General features: G+C 38.5%; 1 protein-coding gene across 1 annotated transcript in view; it reads right to left on the bottom strand.

Annotated features, from left to right (window-relative positions):
• Cpne8 (copine 8) overlaps positions 1-17274 on the bottom strand; it is a 190495-nt gene that overhangs the window by 125692 nt on the left and 47529 nt on the right. Inside the window, exon 4 of the mRNA XM_040753968.1 lies at positions 3593-3696. Within this exon, the coding sequence (XP_040609902.1) occupies positions 3593-3696 (104 nt within the window). The remainder of the gene's footprint in view (positions 1-3592; positions 3697-17274) is intronic.

Genomic DNA, 17274 nt, shown 5'->3' with positions numbered 1-17274 from the left:
GCCACTTCACACATTTTAGCTATGGATGGGTGACAGCTGGCCACCTCACACTGGTGTGCTATGGATGGATGATGGTTACTACTTCATACTGGTGTGCTACAAAGGGCGGATCCTTGCAACTGTTTGCCAGCCACCATACACCAGTGTGCTAGGAATGGGCATCCTTCAAATAGCTGCCAGTGCCAGGGAATTGGATGACATATTCTCTGTTCTCTGGGTGATGGGAGTTAGAAATCACACTTGATTTTTCATAGGATACTTTAGTCTATTCATTATGTTCTACATTGTCTAAAATTAGCATACATTTTTACAGCTGATACACTTATGTGAGAAATTTTAAGTCAATCATGACTCTGGTTGATGGGAGTTAAAAAGTCACACTTGATTTTTCATAGGATACTTTAGTCCATTCATTATTTTCTACATTGTCTAAGATTAGCATACATTTTTACAACCAGTACACTTACATGAGAAATTTTAAGTCGACTGGGTGTATTATATATGTATGTATGTAACTAATGAAGTAATGAAGTCTTCTCTTATTCATTTTACTTGAAAAAGGTCACAGTATAAAAAACAGCCTACTACCAAATTGAAAGTAGTATATGAGACATTTCAATAAAATGAGTAAACAGAACTAAATGCCATTGGAATGCTGCGTGAGCTGAGAGAATGTGTGTTGCTTTCCTTGAGATCTGCAGGTAACCCTTTCTAGCCCTCCTTGTTTTAGTTATTCAAAAAACATAAAATTGAGATGTTATTGGAATTAAAATTCTGAAATGTTAGTGAAGCTCTATTAATTCATCTTGCAGAACACCTTCATGGTTTCAGGATTCTTTGGTTTCTGTAAGACCTGTAAATTCTAGGAAGTTGAAGTGACAGTGTATCAGTCAGCCTGCCTTAGTTACTTCCTATTTCCTGTCACACTGCCACAACTATTCCTAAAACTGCCACAGCAATGGGTACAAGGTAAGGAACTATGAATAGGACATGAACCCAAAATTCCAGTAAAGGGGACAAAGGGTGACAATAGAGGAAAAAAAACGTATAAGCTGTCACCTGCAAGGTGATAGGTGCCTGTCATCAGACCAGCAGAACCACAACCAAAACCCCAGGGAAATGATTCAAACAGTCAGAGAAAACAAAACAAAAATAAATAAATAAAACAAGAGTTTAGAGAAATAACAAAGACTGTACATTCCCAGGGTAGTTTCAACATATCAGACCACATAGTGGGTCATCTTGTGGGCTTCCTTTTTATACTTAAATTTGATCTCAAAATGCGAATCAGAGTAATAATAAATCTCACTACGTTGCAAACAGGGATACTTCTCCAGATTACCTATAGCAAAAGAGTAGTCAGTGGAAATAAGCATCAATAAATGATAAAATACATGATATTCTTGCAATAAAAATATCATGTAACCTTAAAAATAAATGAAGTATACAGCTATTCTGTGGCACAAAAAAAATTATGTGAAAACTTAAAGACACAGGAAAATGCATCTGCTTCAATTCCCACAAGGATATCAATGTTTAGAGAAGCTCCAATGATGGACACAGTGAACCACTTACAGATTTTTTTTAATTGGAATAATAGAATTCTTCTTTTTCAAATAGTCACATCACTTTACATTTAAAATAAATGCTTATGAGACTGACGCGCTGCCTACTGTGCTAAGGAGGCCTAGGTAATTTATTGAGCCTTGGGCAGTAGATCAGTACTCATCCCGAGTATACACATAGACTTTGGACTCCCATCCAACAATGTGAGATGAACTCTCACCCTGGACTCTCGGGGGAGGGTCTAGGCCCTGCCCTGGATGAAATGATAGACTATGGACACCCCCATGGAGGGCCTCACCCTCCCTGGGGAAATGAGGGGATAATGGGGGGGAGGGCACGGGAAGAGGGAGGGAAAGGGAGAGGGACCTGGAACTGACTTGTGAACCAACCATGTTTCTAATCTAAATTTAAACTTAAAAATAAAAAACTTTAATAAAAAATAAAATAAATGCTTGTTGCTTATAAGTGAAAGAAAGTATTGCATGCAGATGTGAAAGGGAGAAAGAAAAGGGACACAGAACAAGGAGTCATGAGATGGTGACTGGTTTTAGGATGAAATCAAAGTGGAAAAGTCAAGGGAGTAGCATGACTCTGAGAGAAGAAGCATTTCAAAAGCAGGTGCTGTAAACTCTGAGCAGTAGGGCAGTGAGCCACGTTGACGTGGTCTTCCCTAGCAGTTAAACAACAACACTGCAGCCTCCATGGTCAAGGGCAGGCAGAAGCCACTGTTACACTTCACTTTCATCTCTCAGTACCCTCGTTTGATTATTTGGAAAGAAATTTTGTGAAAATAAGCACCGAATGTGAGCATCATAAATTCTGTTTGCATAATCTAATGCGAGTATCTGGCACACTTTAAAGAAAACATTACACATTATTTGGTAAAATAAAATACAGTTACTAACAGTAAAGAACTTATTTTATATTAAGAGGAAAACTAGGACTCTTCCAAATAAGATGTCATCTTCTGTTATTAAAAAGTATTCATACATATTGATAGGCTGGCATGATTTTTCAATGATTTAAACAAGGCATTAACCTTCTAAAATACTTTTGTTATTCATAAGTATTCATTATTTTGATATACAAGGCAAATGCTATGTTATATTACACAGAGCACCTGAAATATTAGTACACATTTTTTTCTACCACCAGGGTTTATTTTTACTTTTTTTCTTACCCATGTCCAGACCCCCTGAGTTCCCAAAGCTCATCTTTGTAGAACAATGGCTCATTTATAACTGACAACGCCTAAGTAAAAAAGAACAAAAAAAAACTGACTCCATATTTTCTGTGGACAGGGAGTTGAACTTGACAATAGTACTCTAATATGATTGACTCAGTGTCAAAATATAAAAAGTATGTAAAATAAAAAAAGCTAGCTCAAACATCTTGGGTCTTAAAAACATGAAGTATCAGGGCTTGAGAGATGACTCAATGGTTGCAAGCACTAGCTGTTCCTCCAGAGGACCTGGGTTCAATTCCCAGCATCCAAATGGCAGCTCACACCTGTCTGTGGCTCCAGTTCCAGGGTACCCAGGACCCTCCTCATGCAAGTAAAACAGAAATTTATATAAATTAAAAGAATAAAGGTGTGTGTGTATATATATATATATATATATATATATATATAAACATGTAACATCAAGGGATACCATCATGAGACAGAGTTGCAAACAGTGCTAGGCTAGCATCCTATGGGAAGAAGTGAGCCATCTGCCATTGTCATTAAGCTTGGAGTACTCTGAGCTGGAAGGATCCCAGTGCTATAGGTAAGTTTGAGAAAAAGCCCACCTGTACTCCCAGCATGACTAAGCTGTCCACTCACATATTGAAGCCATATTTTAAAACAGTATTAAAAAGAAAAGCAATGATCAGCACTGTGTTTCAGCCTCTGACCAAACAGAATAAAGCTGCCTTCCAGTGGAATGGCCAAGTTCTCAGGGAAATCTACTCAGTCCAGACCCTACTACTCAAGTAGTCTCTAAAAATATTGTTTATACTGTCATCTTTTAGGAGAACTTACAAGTCAAAACGAAGATTCTCTCTTTCTTCAAAGAAATAGTCCAGAATAAATTTTCTTACGAAATCAGGATTCAAAGTATTATCAATCACTTCAGTTCTTCCAAACTATAGATAGAAACAGAGAGGTCACAGAGGTTAAAAACAAACCTTACCTGGTGACTTATTCCAAAGTGTAGTACTCAGTGTTGATGTTCCTTTTTTTAAAAAAAATAAGCAATATATACCCAGTTGACTTGATCATCTACAGTCCTAGAGAGAAGTGCCTAAACTTCAAACCACCAATGGCATGGGCTAAGCACGAGTCACCCTGCATCACACAAGTTGCCACACACCTTCCCTCCTTCTAGCTGGAAAACTGAATTCCTTTCTAACCTAAAGAAACCATGCATACATTAAATTTACTTTTTCAAATAAAACATATTCATAAAATCAGACAGATAACAGGTATCCTTAATTAGAGGCATTAAACACTCATAAACACCTTTTATAGAAACAGCCCTGTTATACACAGCGAGGCCCATTAGTCTTGTTTTCGGAAGAGGTTTCTTCTAATCTATTCTACACATTACAGCCCAAACATTAGTTGATCCCATTCAGACCAACAAGTTATAATGAACCTACCAATCTTGTATGCTTCTAAAACAATGAGTAATATTTGAGCTTTGAAAAAATATGTTTCTCCATGTTGAAGATGTGGGGATCAGGGAACAAAAGTGCACACTGGGCCCGTCTCCTTCTCTCCTTCACGTCTGAGGACAAGCCATTGGACGGTGGTCCTCAAGACAGTACAGATACACTCATCACAAGTGCTTTTACGCTCAGCTAATATACTTCACCTCCAGCTGTCATTCTAATGAGGGGATTTTTAACCTTAGCTGTGAATCTACTGTACAATCAAGCAGGCAGGCTGTCTTGCTAGAGAACTTATTTTTATTAAAGTTCCAGAAGCATTATCAATTTAATAGGAAAACGAAGAATTAGGCTCATGCATTCAATGTGAAGGTTAAGGGCTTTCTAAAACTTTTGTGTTAAAACAATCACTTAAAATATACATATGACAAAGTATTTATTTGGGTTATGGCCAACTAGTCACTCCCTCACAAAGAAATAATTTTATATCCTGGACCAAGATCACAGGAACAAACTGAAATCCACACACTGCTGCTCATATATGAAGTGCGCCCCAGATAAAGGCTTATGTGGCTAAAGGCTGTTCTCCAGCTTATGAGACCATTTTGGAAAGGTTCTAGAAAATTCAAGAGGTGAATCTAGAGGACAGACCAAGTCACTAAAAACAGGACCTTGAGTTTTATTTTGTTCCCAGTCTCTTCCTTTTTGTGTCCCTTGTATCTGCTTGTTGGCGGCCATGATGTGAAATATTGATGTGCATGTATTCCCATCACAGTGAGAAGTAAGCCAAAGAAACAAACTCCTCCTTTGAGGGCTTATATAAGCAATTTTGGTCACAGTGACTATGCCAGAGAATGGGGCTTTTGTAGTGACCAAGCCTGATACAGGGTGCTTAGGCCTTCAGCATCAGTTGGTGGGGAGAACACAGAAGAGTTTTGAGATGTATACTAGAGAAGGTTTTGAATATTGTAAACAAAGATTAATGGGTGGTTCTGGTGGGAACTCAGAAGACCTGAATACTGACAGAAACATGGGCAGTAAAAGTTCTTGGGAGAATTAGTTGGAAATTGGGCTTGAGGTCATTCCTGTTACGTTGTAGAAAAGTATTTATCTATATTTTGTACATGCCATAAATGAGACTGAACTCCAAAATGATGGGCTAACTAATTTGTGCCATACATTTGTGCCATAGCATGGTTTTTATGGCTATTTGAAGTCAGATTTATCACGAGAGTCAAGAGTGAAAAAAAAGTAGAGCAAAAAGATTTGGAAAATCCCCCTTATTACAAAAGAAGCAAGCTGGAAGCTAAGGTCATGCTGAGTATGGTTGCTAAAGAGAGGAGCATCATTAAAAAACAAACTATGTACCCAGGTGTGGTGGAGCATGCCTTGAATGCAAGAACCCAAAGGCAATGAGACCTGCAAATCTCCATGAGTTCTATGCCAGCCAGAACTACATAGTGAGAGTCTGCTGCAAAAGTCAAAACAAAATAACCCAAACAAACAAAACAGAAAGCCATTGACTGTGAGCACCACTGAACAATGCCTTGAGTGCATCTCAGGAATAGGCCAGAAGCTGCTCGCCGTAGGCTCCATGACACACATTTGTCAGTTCACTTGAAACATGTTTTCTTGAGAAGGGGGAGTCTCTGGGTACACTGTCCAAACAGGGTCATCTTCAGAGGTCCCTCCTGTGTTCAGACACCCATACTCACAAGCAGCTGTAGCCACAGTCCAAGGCAATCTGAATCCTCACAGCTCCCCACTTATGGAGACAAAACAGTTTCCAAAGCAAAGTGCGAAGTCTTGAGCTAGCAAAGCATTACCCTCAAACAGAACTCCACCATTACCCATGTTCCCCAGCACTCACCCTCCTTTGAATTTCAACCCAAGTCTGTACTGAGAAGGAACCTGGAAGACAAGAGTGAAATTTCCAAGCAGAGGTTCCATTGAGTTGGCAGCCCACAATCCCTCAACTTAGTAGCCACTAGCACCCAGCCTTATAGGCCTGGCTCTTTTAAGAGTAGCCATGGAGGCTCAATATACTCTGCTCTCTCTACTGAAGATTACTGTGCAGATCTTAAAATTCTGGTATTAGCTAGTCATCTATAAATCATTATGTCTGTCTCAATACATCTACTCACACATGGCCCTGAAAATTGCTTTGGGGAATGTCGGCCACGGCCTTCACGCTGCTAAACTCAGTGTCAGTTTGGGGCCCTTACCTCACTAGGTCTCTCAACCTGTCTGGACTAGCTGAGTCACCTTAGTACAGACAGCTGTTCTCTTGAATCACACAGCTGACAGTCTTATCGGTCTGTAGATGGAGAATTTTCTCCATCCCGCCAGCCCCATTTGGACCAATTTCTCTCCACCCACTGGTCCCCACAGTTGCTTATAAGACAACCACTCAGAGTCTTAATATACATTTATAATTTTTTGGCCCATGGCTTAGGCTTATTACTGGCTATTGCTCTCTCTTATAAATTAAACCATGTCTACTAATCTGTGTACTACTACATGACTATAGCTTACCAGTGATGCCCTGGCATCTGGCCTTCCCAGTGGCTACATGGCATCTCCTTGACTCTATTTTCCTTCTCTCTGTCCCTTTGTTTGGATTTCCTGTCTAGCTAAATTTTGTCTATCCATTGCCTGAAACAGATTTATTCATCAGTCAATGAAAGCAACACATATTTGCAGTATACAGAAAGACCTCCCATATCACAGGCCCTTCAGAATTGCCATTCAATAATAAACATCACCCTGTGCCCCTTCTAATCTAGGCAGGTTGGCCTATTACCTCCTGCCATTATACTCCATTATGCTCCAACCATAAAGGGAAGTATTCTATAACAACAACTTCCTTTTTAGCCTACCAATGCCTCCTTTATCACTACTTCCTAAATTATCAACTTTAACTCCAAAACATAGTCCCACAATTGCAAAAAAAAAAAAAATGGAGTTGGCCTACCCTAGCTGCCTTGAAAGGCAGGAGTTAGGCTTTTCCACATTAGAGTCCATGGCTCCTGGGTCACACTGTGCTTTCCAGTTCCTGAAAGACTGATGTACCTACTCAGGCAGTGAAGTGTTCTGGCCGTTTGTGTTTCTCTATATGCTCCTTTCGTAGTCAAGGAAGCATGGAAACTTGATAGGACAATTGGTCTTAGACATTAATCTTGTGTACTCTTTATGACTTGCAAACTTTATTGTATCCTGGTGACTACAATTGTATCGATCCATTTTATTCTGTTTCTGATAAAGGCATAAAAATTCTGATTGCTCTCAATAAAATGGTCACAGCCTTAGTTTGTGCTGGGGCCCCTCCAGCCATCCTGGTTTAATTCCTTCTGGCCATATAAGATGACACTAGCATGGTAAGTAAGCATGAATGTTTACACACAATGGTCTACTCTCCTTATTTTCTATTATCAATTTAAATTCAAGTTTTATGCCTTATCAAGGGTTCTGAATTCTTATCTGTCTCAATTTCCAGTTTCAGTGCAAATTATCCCCTATCCAACAACCAGAAATATTCTTAAGTAATATAAATATCATGTCATTTCAGTAGACTGAGACCTGATGGTTACACAGAGCACATTGGATAAACTCTTTTTGGTCTATAGGACTTGGCTCTTCTCAGTGATAATTACTACATTTTTATATTTATTTTACTTAATTTATTTGTCTATCTGGCCCTGGTCACCACACTCAGCATGATGTTTTTCAGTTCTAATTTTCTGAAATCTTCATTATTCTTTCAACTCAATAAAATTCCAGTATGTATATTGACCTCATCTTCATTATCCATTCATCAACTGATGGAAATATGGATTGGTTTCCTTTCCTGGCTATTGTAATAGAGCATTAATGAGCATAGATGAGCAAGTATCTATATACGAGGACACAGAGTTCTCTGAGTATGTTACCAGGAGTGGTATAGATAGTGGTATCAGTGGCTCCTACAGCAGATCTATTTTTACATTTGAGAAGCCTCCATGTTGATTTCCAGAAGTGTCCCATCAGTTCATACTCCCACCAATAAAAGTAAGAGTACCTTTCCTCATATCCTTATCAGCATTATAATTTGGTTTTTGATAATAGCCATTATGACTGGTGTAAGACATAGCTTCAGAGTTGTTTTCATTTGAATTTACCCATATAATTAAAGATGTTGAAAACTTTTAAGATATTTATGAGCTAATTGTATTTTCTCTTTCAAGTGCTCACTGTTCAGTTTTATGGTGCATTTATTGACTAGATCGTTGAGTTTCTTGATGTTCAGTATTTTCAGCTCTTTGCCTATTCTACATGTTAATCCCAAGTCAGATGGACATTTGGCAAGGATTTTTCTTCCATAATGAGGACTGTCTCTTCACTAGATAACAATTTCTTTTTATGTATAGAAGCTTTATATTTTCATGAAGCTTCAATTGTTCAATTGTCTTTTTCAGAAAATCTTTTTCTATGACTATATCCTGAAAGGTCTACCTAATTTTCCTCAAGAAGTTTCAGGGTTTTGGTTCTTACATTGATGCCACTGACCCTTCATGAGTTGATTTTGTGCAGGGTTGAAGGTAAGAATCTATTTTTATTCCAGTGTTTAGAAATACACTTTCTCCAGCAACATTTGTTAATAATGCTGTATTGCCTCCCATTTATTTATTTTGGGCATCTTTGTCAAAAATCAGGTGGCTATACTTGTGTGCAATTATGATTGGCTTCTCTATTTTATCCAATAGATCCATACTTCTGTTTTCATGAGAGTATCATGATGTTTTTATTGCTATGACTAATAATTCCAGGATGGTGGTAGTAGCAACTGTGTGCACTCAGAAGTTCTTTAAATATGAGGTCATCTGTGCTTCTATATGAATTTTAAAATTGCTTCTCTCTATTCCTGTAAAAATGTCATTCAAACTTTGAATTGCACTGAATCTGTAGATTTCTTTTAGTGGGATGGCCATCTTCACAATATTATTCTTACCAAACCAAGAGCATCTTACCACCTTCTAGTGTCTCCTTAACTTTCTTTCTTTGGTATTTTCATTGGGGAGTTATTTAATCTCTTTGGTTGTGCTCACTCATCTAGACATGAATACACATATACACTTACACACACACACACTTTAAAATATGAAAGGGATTGCTTCTCTGATTTCTTTCTCCATGTATTAGTCATTGATATAAAGGAAGGGTACTGATTTTTGCACAGTAACTGTGTATCTTGCCACTTTGTGGGCTGTGCATTGGCTCTAGTCTTATGATAAAAGTCCCTATGGTCTTTTATGTACAGAACCATATCTTATGCAACCATATTCTATGCGATAGGGATACTTGGACAACTTTCCCTTAATTATATCATTTTAATTTTGTTCTCCAATCATATTTTTCTAGCTATGACTTCTAGCACTATATTGAGTAGGAGCAAATACCTTTGGTTTGCTCATAATCTTATTAGAAATGTTAAGTTGTTCACTATTTAGTATTATGTTAGTTGCGGGTTTGTCACCTATGCTGAGGTATTTCCTTTGTAACTCTCACATCTCCAAGGCTTTTATCATCAAGATGGCAGATTTTAGCGATAGTCTTTATTTCATCTATTGAGATAATGTTGTGGTTTCTATCTTTGAGTCCACTTATGTAATGAGTTACATTTATTGATCTACATTTTTGTTTGTTTTGGAGGCTGTCCTGGAACTAGCTCTTGTAGACCAGGCTGGTCTCAAAATCACAGAGATCCGCCTGCCTCTGTCTCCTGAGTGCTGTGATTAACGGCATGAGCCACTGCTACCCAGCATTTGGACTACATTTGATGAACCATCTCTGTATCTCCAGGATACAGCCATCCTGATTTTGATGAATGTTACTTATCTCATTTTGGTATAATACTCTTATGTGAAAGTTACTTTAAAAATTAACCATTTCTTTTATGTTTTGAATTTAGTGGAATAGGAAGTTTATTTCCATGATTTTCTGAATTTCACCAGTATCTGTTTTAATCTCTTCCTTTTGATTTCTAATTTTATAAATTTGTATTGTCTATCTTTTTTGGTTGATTTGGCTAAGAATTTACCAATAATTTCCTCATTAAAAAGTACTAACTCTTCATCTCATTTCTATTTTATTAATCTTTACCCTAAACTTAATTAATTCTCTCCATATTTGGGGTTTGTCTTGTTATCTTTCCAAACCATAGCACACCCACTGGCCTCAGAGCATGACAGATACTGGGCTTCAAAGTCCTGGCACATTCTCTGACCATAGAGCCAAGAAACTATTTGCAACTGGCTACAAATGGGAAAATCAGTTTTCTGCAATGCAGTGTCACAGGGTATATGCTGGAAAGGCCCTGTGCCCTGGAGTAAGTACTTGGTCAACACAAAACAAACTTCATGGGGTTTTTTTGTTCTTTTTGTTTTGCTTTGGTATTTTTTTGTTTACATTGTGATTTTTTTTAATTTTTTTGCTCTCAGAGAGAGAAAATGACGTTGAGGGTATAAGGAGATGGGGGAGTATTGGAGAAAAAAACATTCTTACTCTAAACACCAGCTATTCTGTCTTATCCAAAGGATGTATACACCTGCTCATAATTATCTATGAAACAATAAAACATACATACAAGTGACATTATATGGTATATGGACTCAAAGGACTATATTTGAGAATATGTATGTATACACAATGCATAAAAGCATGTAATGATAACTGATGAAAGAAGAGACAATGAGGTTGAAGGAGAACAGAAGGGATATATAGGAGGGTTTGAGAGGAAGAAAGAGCAGTGAAATGTAATTAAAATACAATTTTAAAAAAGGGTATATATGCCTGCTTAAAATAATCTGTGGCACAATAAATATTTACAGGTATGTCTTGTTCAGCCTTTTCTCGTAATAATATAGTATTAAATTTTCATTATTATTAGGAAACTGTACTTTTATTTATCAATTGCAAATTTTCTTGTTATTTAAACTACATAAAATTTGTATTGGAATAAGACACCATTCCTCTAAAACTTTAAGCAAAAAGTAAAAGACAATTCACAATCAAGTTTTGAAAGTTTTTCTTTGTTTGATGATTATACTAATCGAACAAAGACCTGCTTTTTCTATCTAGAAGTGAGTAGAAAGAATATATGCTTTCTTGACTTCTAAATCAATTCATCAAAGTGCTTCAGAGGAGAAACACAGAAATATTATTTGGTAGCTCTTTTTCTTGACATCGGGCAGATCTGCTCTTTTCTGAGAGAAACACTGTCAATGTAACCATGACACATAGAGAATTCACCAGGTCTAGTACATATCTCATGCCAACTACCATGTGATAGGAACCTTTATTCTTAGTGAGCTGCAGAAGACAGATTACCTGACAAGAGAAATAATAAACTCTGTAGGGCAGACAGACTAACAATTAGGCCAGACTAGTCCGATGTATTCAGTCAGAAACTTACATTTAAGACTGCAAACCTTTGGGGGACCATAGAATAGAAGATGTTGATTTCACTCACTCACTCACACACACACACACGCTCGCACACATATACACACATGTACACACACTTGCATATGTATGCACATAAGCATGCATGCAAGCACACACATATACACATACATTCTCTCTCTCTCTCTCTCTCTCTCTCAGTTTACACACTTATACTCTTGCTCTGGAAAGTCAGACTCCAGCCTCATTAGAGAATGCATGACCCTTCCTCTGAGGGAAAGAGAGAAAGCAGGGTCCTGTGGCTCATTACCCAGTGCATTTATTTTTCCCACAAATCAACCATCTGAAGTTTATTTACTTGTGAAATGACAAATGGAAGATCTGAACTTTATTCAGAACTTACATTATTATTGATCGGTGAGCTGTGGCTACAGAGATGGAAAAGGAAAAGCCATGTGACTTCCTTGTAATAATATTGCTAACATGTTTTGCTAATGGTACAGTCTTTGAGGATTTTAGGAAGTAAAGTACTAGTCATCAAAAAATATGAACATCATCATATCTCTTTAACTTTCATACATAAAATACAAAGAAGACTAAATCCCATCAGTTTTCAGGTTCCATTATTTTAAAAGTTTACCTAAAACAGTTTTTAAAGTAAACCATATGCTTTCCAATTGTCATTTCTAGCAATCAATACTATGATTAGTGTTATAATTTACCCCCTGGTGGAAAACAATTGACTGGATTCTTATTGGAGAATACAAGTCATATTTACTATGTATCAGTTATATAGGTGATACATGTTTTTCAATTAATTGTGAACTCTGAAGTTTACATGACTGGACTCTTCAATCAATAGAATCACCAGTCAAATAAAGCTGCCCTTTTCCCTAAAATGCAGTGTTTGGGGGAATGTTATTATGGCAAAACAAAATGTGCAAAAATGAGACCATAAATCTATTATTGTAAAGAGGTTATTATCTAAATTGAATTGACAATAAATTTGAAAAACATGCAATATGGAGAGTCAAAGCAAAATGATGTCTAAGATCCTGCAGTATTGATCCCCTACAAACACCCAAGTCTGAATGACTGGCCACATACCAAATTACCTTCCCAAGAGCTAATGACACCAGATGAGAAGCTACAATGAATCATTTTAGTGTAAGGAAATGATTCAGAAAACATGGAGGAGGTAAGAAGGAAAGAGTTGGCCAACGTCTCCCCTTCCATAACTCCAAGTAGCAAAAAGCAAAATGCCTCTGACTTGGAGGAGGGAGAGTGACTTATATGCAGTCCATAAAATTAGAATCCAGCATCATGTTCACTACCCTGATATCTACTGTTATGTAGAACCCATCTCTTCTCTCCCTCTGCCAATGATTATGGATCACATAAGCAAATCTCATTATCTAACAACTGGTTCCTTTACCCTCATCCTCCTCCCCAATCCTAGGCAGCAAGGAGAATAGCAAGAATTCAATGTTTGGATCACTACAGTGAGAACCAACACCAGGATCCACATCCAGGATGGATCTGGCAGATGGAACCTCCAGACTTACCACAGAGTCCATGAGAAACATGCACACTGATGGGTTGGTCAGACTCAAGTTTCAGTTTATATCACTTCCAATTCTAAAGTGGGTTTGTGGCACACTCCGCTGTCCAAACTTCAGGTCCTGATGCTGGGAGATTCAGATGTGACTCAGTTTTACATCAGCCTTGGGGGCAAAGGACTGTCTTCATCACCTTTCCCCAACCTTGGGTCATTACAATTATCCTCAAGAGTGTTGACATCAGAGTTCTAGATTTGCCACACCTGGCTGATACTTATATGTCCTAGTGAGACACAGTCACAATTTGTCCTATATTAGTTCCAGCCGCAGCTTGGGCTATAGAACACTGCTGAGACCACATAGATCCTTGCGATAATGGGATTAGGGTATGACCCTGTTGGGTGTCTCCTCTGGTGGACAAGAGCCAGGCTTCTGCACACCACCTCAAACTTGCAAGACAGAGTAAGAAGGGTACTTACTCATTATGGTGCAGGGTAGCAGCATAGGCTTTTGACTTGGAACCTATGATGGGCAGCAGAAACCTAAAACTGAGTTGACTCATTCACAGGCCAGTGTTCACAGCTGGGAACTTTGGAAGAGGGCCAGCATCAATAGGAGATGTCACTACAGTCCATTAGACTTCTCTTCTGGTAACACTTTATGGCTACAGTGATTTTGAGTGGTAAATCTATGTCAGCATTAGACATCCATTCACAGAATGGACCTTTGTCAGACCTGATGCTGCATAGTCCTTAGTGGGCTATACTGCAGGATATGGCAAAGCTTGGTGAATTTGCGGCTGTAAGTGTGGTATAGAATTCGGTGCATGACTCTACCAGGGAACTCTTACAGCTGATTAACACCTTCAGCAAAGTGGCAGGCTACAAGATCAACTCAAGAAAATCAGTAGCCCTACTATATACAGATGATAAAAGGGCTGAGAAAGAAATAAGAAAAACATCACCCTTTACAATTGCCACAAACAACATAAAATACCTTGGGGTAACACTAACCAAACAAGTGAAAGACCTGTATCATAAGAACATTGAATCTTTAAAGAAAGAAATTTAAGAAGCCCTCAGAAAATGGAAAGATCTCCCATGCTCTTGGATAGGTAGGATCAATGTAGTAAAAATGGCAATCCTGCCAAAAGCAATCTACAGATTCAATGCAATCCCCATTAAAATCCAAGCACAATTCTTCACAGACCTTGAAAGAACAATTATCAATTTTGTATGGAAAAACAAAAGACCCAGGATAGCCAAAACAACCCTGTTCAACAAGGCAACGTCCGGAGGCATCACCATCCCTGACTTCAAGCTCTATTATAGAGGTATAGTCCTGAAAACAGCTTGGTATTGGCACAAAAATAGACAGGCAGACCAATGGAATCGAATTGAAAACCCGGATATTAACCCACACACAAAGAAGCTAAAAATATACAATGGAATAAAGAAAGCATCTTCAACAAATGGTGCTGGCATAACTGGAGGCTGGCAGGTAGAAGAATGCGGATCGATCCATGTTTATCGCCATGCACAAAACTTAAGTCCAAATGGATCAAAGACCTCAACATAAATCCAGCCACACTGAACCTCTTAGAAGAGAAAGTGGGTGGCACCCTTGAACGAATTGGTACAGGAGACAGCTTCCTGAACATAACACCAGTAGCACAGACAGTGAGATCAACAATTAATAAATGGGACCTCCTGAAACTGAGAAGCTTCTGTAAGGCAAAGGACACAGTCAGCAAGACAAAAAGACAGCCCACAGAATGGGAAAAAATATTCACTAATCCCACATCTGACAGAGGGCTGATCTCCAAAATTTACAAAGAACTCAAGAAGCAAGTCTCCAAAACACCAAAGGAACCTATTAAAAAGTGGGCTGCAGAACTAAATAGAGAGTTTTCAATAGAGGAGTCTAAAATGGCTGAGAGGCACTTGAGAAAGTGCTCAACATCCTTAGCCATCCGGGAAATGCAAATCAAAACAACTCTGAGATACCATCTCACTCCTGTCAGAATCGCTAAAATCAAAAACACCAACGACAGTTTATGCTGGAGAGGATGTGGTGAAAGGGGAACACTCCTCCATTGCTGGTGGGAGTGCCAACTTGTTCAGCCACTCTGCAAATCAGTATGGAGATTCCTCAGAAAAATGGGAATAAACCTATCACAAGACCCAGCAACTCCACTCTTAGGCATATATCCAAAAGATGCCCATTCATACAACAAGGATGTCTGTTCCACTATGTTCATAGCAGCATTATTTATAATAGTCAGAACTTGGAAGCAACCTAGATGCCCCTCAACCAAAGAGTGGATAGAGAAAATGTGGTATATTTACACAATGGAGTACTGTTCAGCAGAAAAACACAATGGAATCCTGAGATTTGCAGGCAAATGGATGACACTAGAAGAAACCATCCTGAGTGAAGTAACATAGTCACAAAAAGAGAAACATGGCATGTACTCTCTCATATATGGATTTAAGACATAGATCTGGGGAGTGCCACCCTACAATCCCATGGCTAGAGAGTCTGGGAAACAGAAACTTCATTCAGTAGCTGATGGAAGAAGAGGCACATTCCCATGGCTAAGCACTGAGCTGAACTCAAGAAATCCAGTGACAGAGAGGGAGGACTAATGACCAAAGGGATTAAGACTGGGTTGGTTTAACCCCCAGAAACAGCTGACCTGACAAAGGTTAACTCTTGAATCCCAGGCATCAGCCTGGGAATCCAGCATGGGACTGATCAAGACCCCCTGAATGTGGGTGTCAGTGAGGAGGCCTAGGTAATCTATTGAGCCTTGGGCAGGAGATCAGTACTCATCCCGAATACACACATGGACTTTGGACTCCCATGCAACAATGAGAGATGCACTCTCACCCTGAACTCTTGGGGGAGGGTCTAGGCCCTGCCCTGGATGAAATGACAGACTATGGACACCCCCATGGAGGGCCTCACCCTCCCTGGGGAAATGAGGGGATAATGGGGGGGTTGGCGGGAGGGCACCGGAGGAGGGGAGAGAAAGGGATAGGGACTTGGAACTGACTTGTGAAGTAACCTTGTTTCTAATCTAATTTTAAACTTAAAAATAAATAATAATAATAATAAAAATAAAAAAACAATAGACACCAAAGAAATTCAGAGACTCATAAGGACATACTTAAAAAACCTGTACCGCTACAAGTTGGAAAATCTAAGATAAATGGATAGTTTTCTTAATAGGTGTTACTTACAAATTTAAATCGAGATCAGATAAGCAATTTAAACAGAACTGTAAGCCCTAGTGTAATATAAGCAGCCATTAAAAATCTTACAACCAAAAAAAAATAATATCTGTAGGAAGAACTGTCTCTCTAAAAAAAAAGAATTCCGTGCATGGTCCATCCATGGTCATCTCACCACTGTCCAGACATTTAAAGTTATTAGCGCAGGCTTGAAACTTTGTGAGGCATAAAAACCAACCCTGGACCCAAGGATAAGCTCAAAAGGTCAGGCTACTCATTTTTGATTCCACACTAGTAACCTAATACCTAGTGAACAACAGACAACTACAGATCTGGGACAATTCTGAGCTTAGGTCCCTCTCTAGTGCTAAAACAACCATCACAACCAGCTTGTGGCAAAGCTGGACTCAGAACAAATTGTGAAGAGTCTCAGAAAAAAAATAAGCAGGGAGTGGAATGCTTGCATTCCTAGAAAAAATAGGCACAGTTAAGGCCAGACTACAATGACTAGAACAATGCACCCCGCTACAACATTCAGGAACTTTCAGGGCATTGTGTCACCTAACAGTTAAAACAAGATTAAAGAAACAACTACACAACTCCTGTATGAACAAAATCTAGAAGAGTTTCATCAGCCATTTTAAGGAAACTCAACAAGGTCCAAGGCAAAACAAAACAAAACAACAACAACAACAACAAAAATGATTTAATGCACCAACAAAGAAACTTAAAGAGAGGGAAGCAATTAAAAAGAAAAAAAGCTACCAAATCATTGAGCTGATGTAGAAGGAAGTTTCTGTCCTGCCCAGTCTGGCAGC

Source organism: Mesocricetus auratus, unplaced genomic scaffold (assembly GCF_017639785.1).
Source record: "Mesocricetus auratus isolate SY011 unplaced genomic scaffold, BCM_Maur_2.0 Super-Scaffold_100010, whole genome shotgun sequence".
Classification (NCBI taxonomy): Eukaryota; Metazoa; Chordata; class Mammalia; order Rodentia; family Cricetidae; genus Mesocricetus; species Mesocricetus auratus.
Note: the sequence above shows the minus strand (reverse complement) of the source record. Positions and strands in the feature narration are given on the sequence as shown.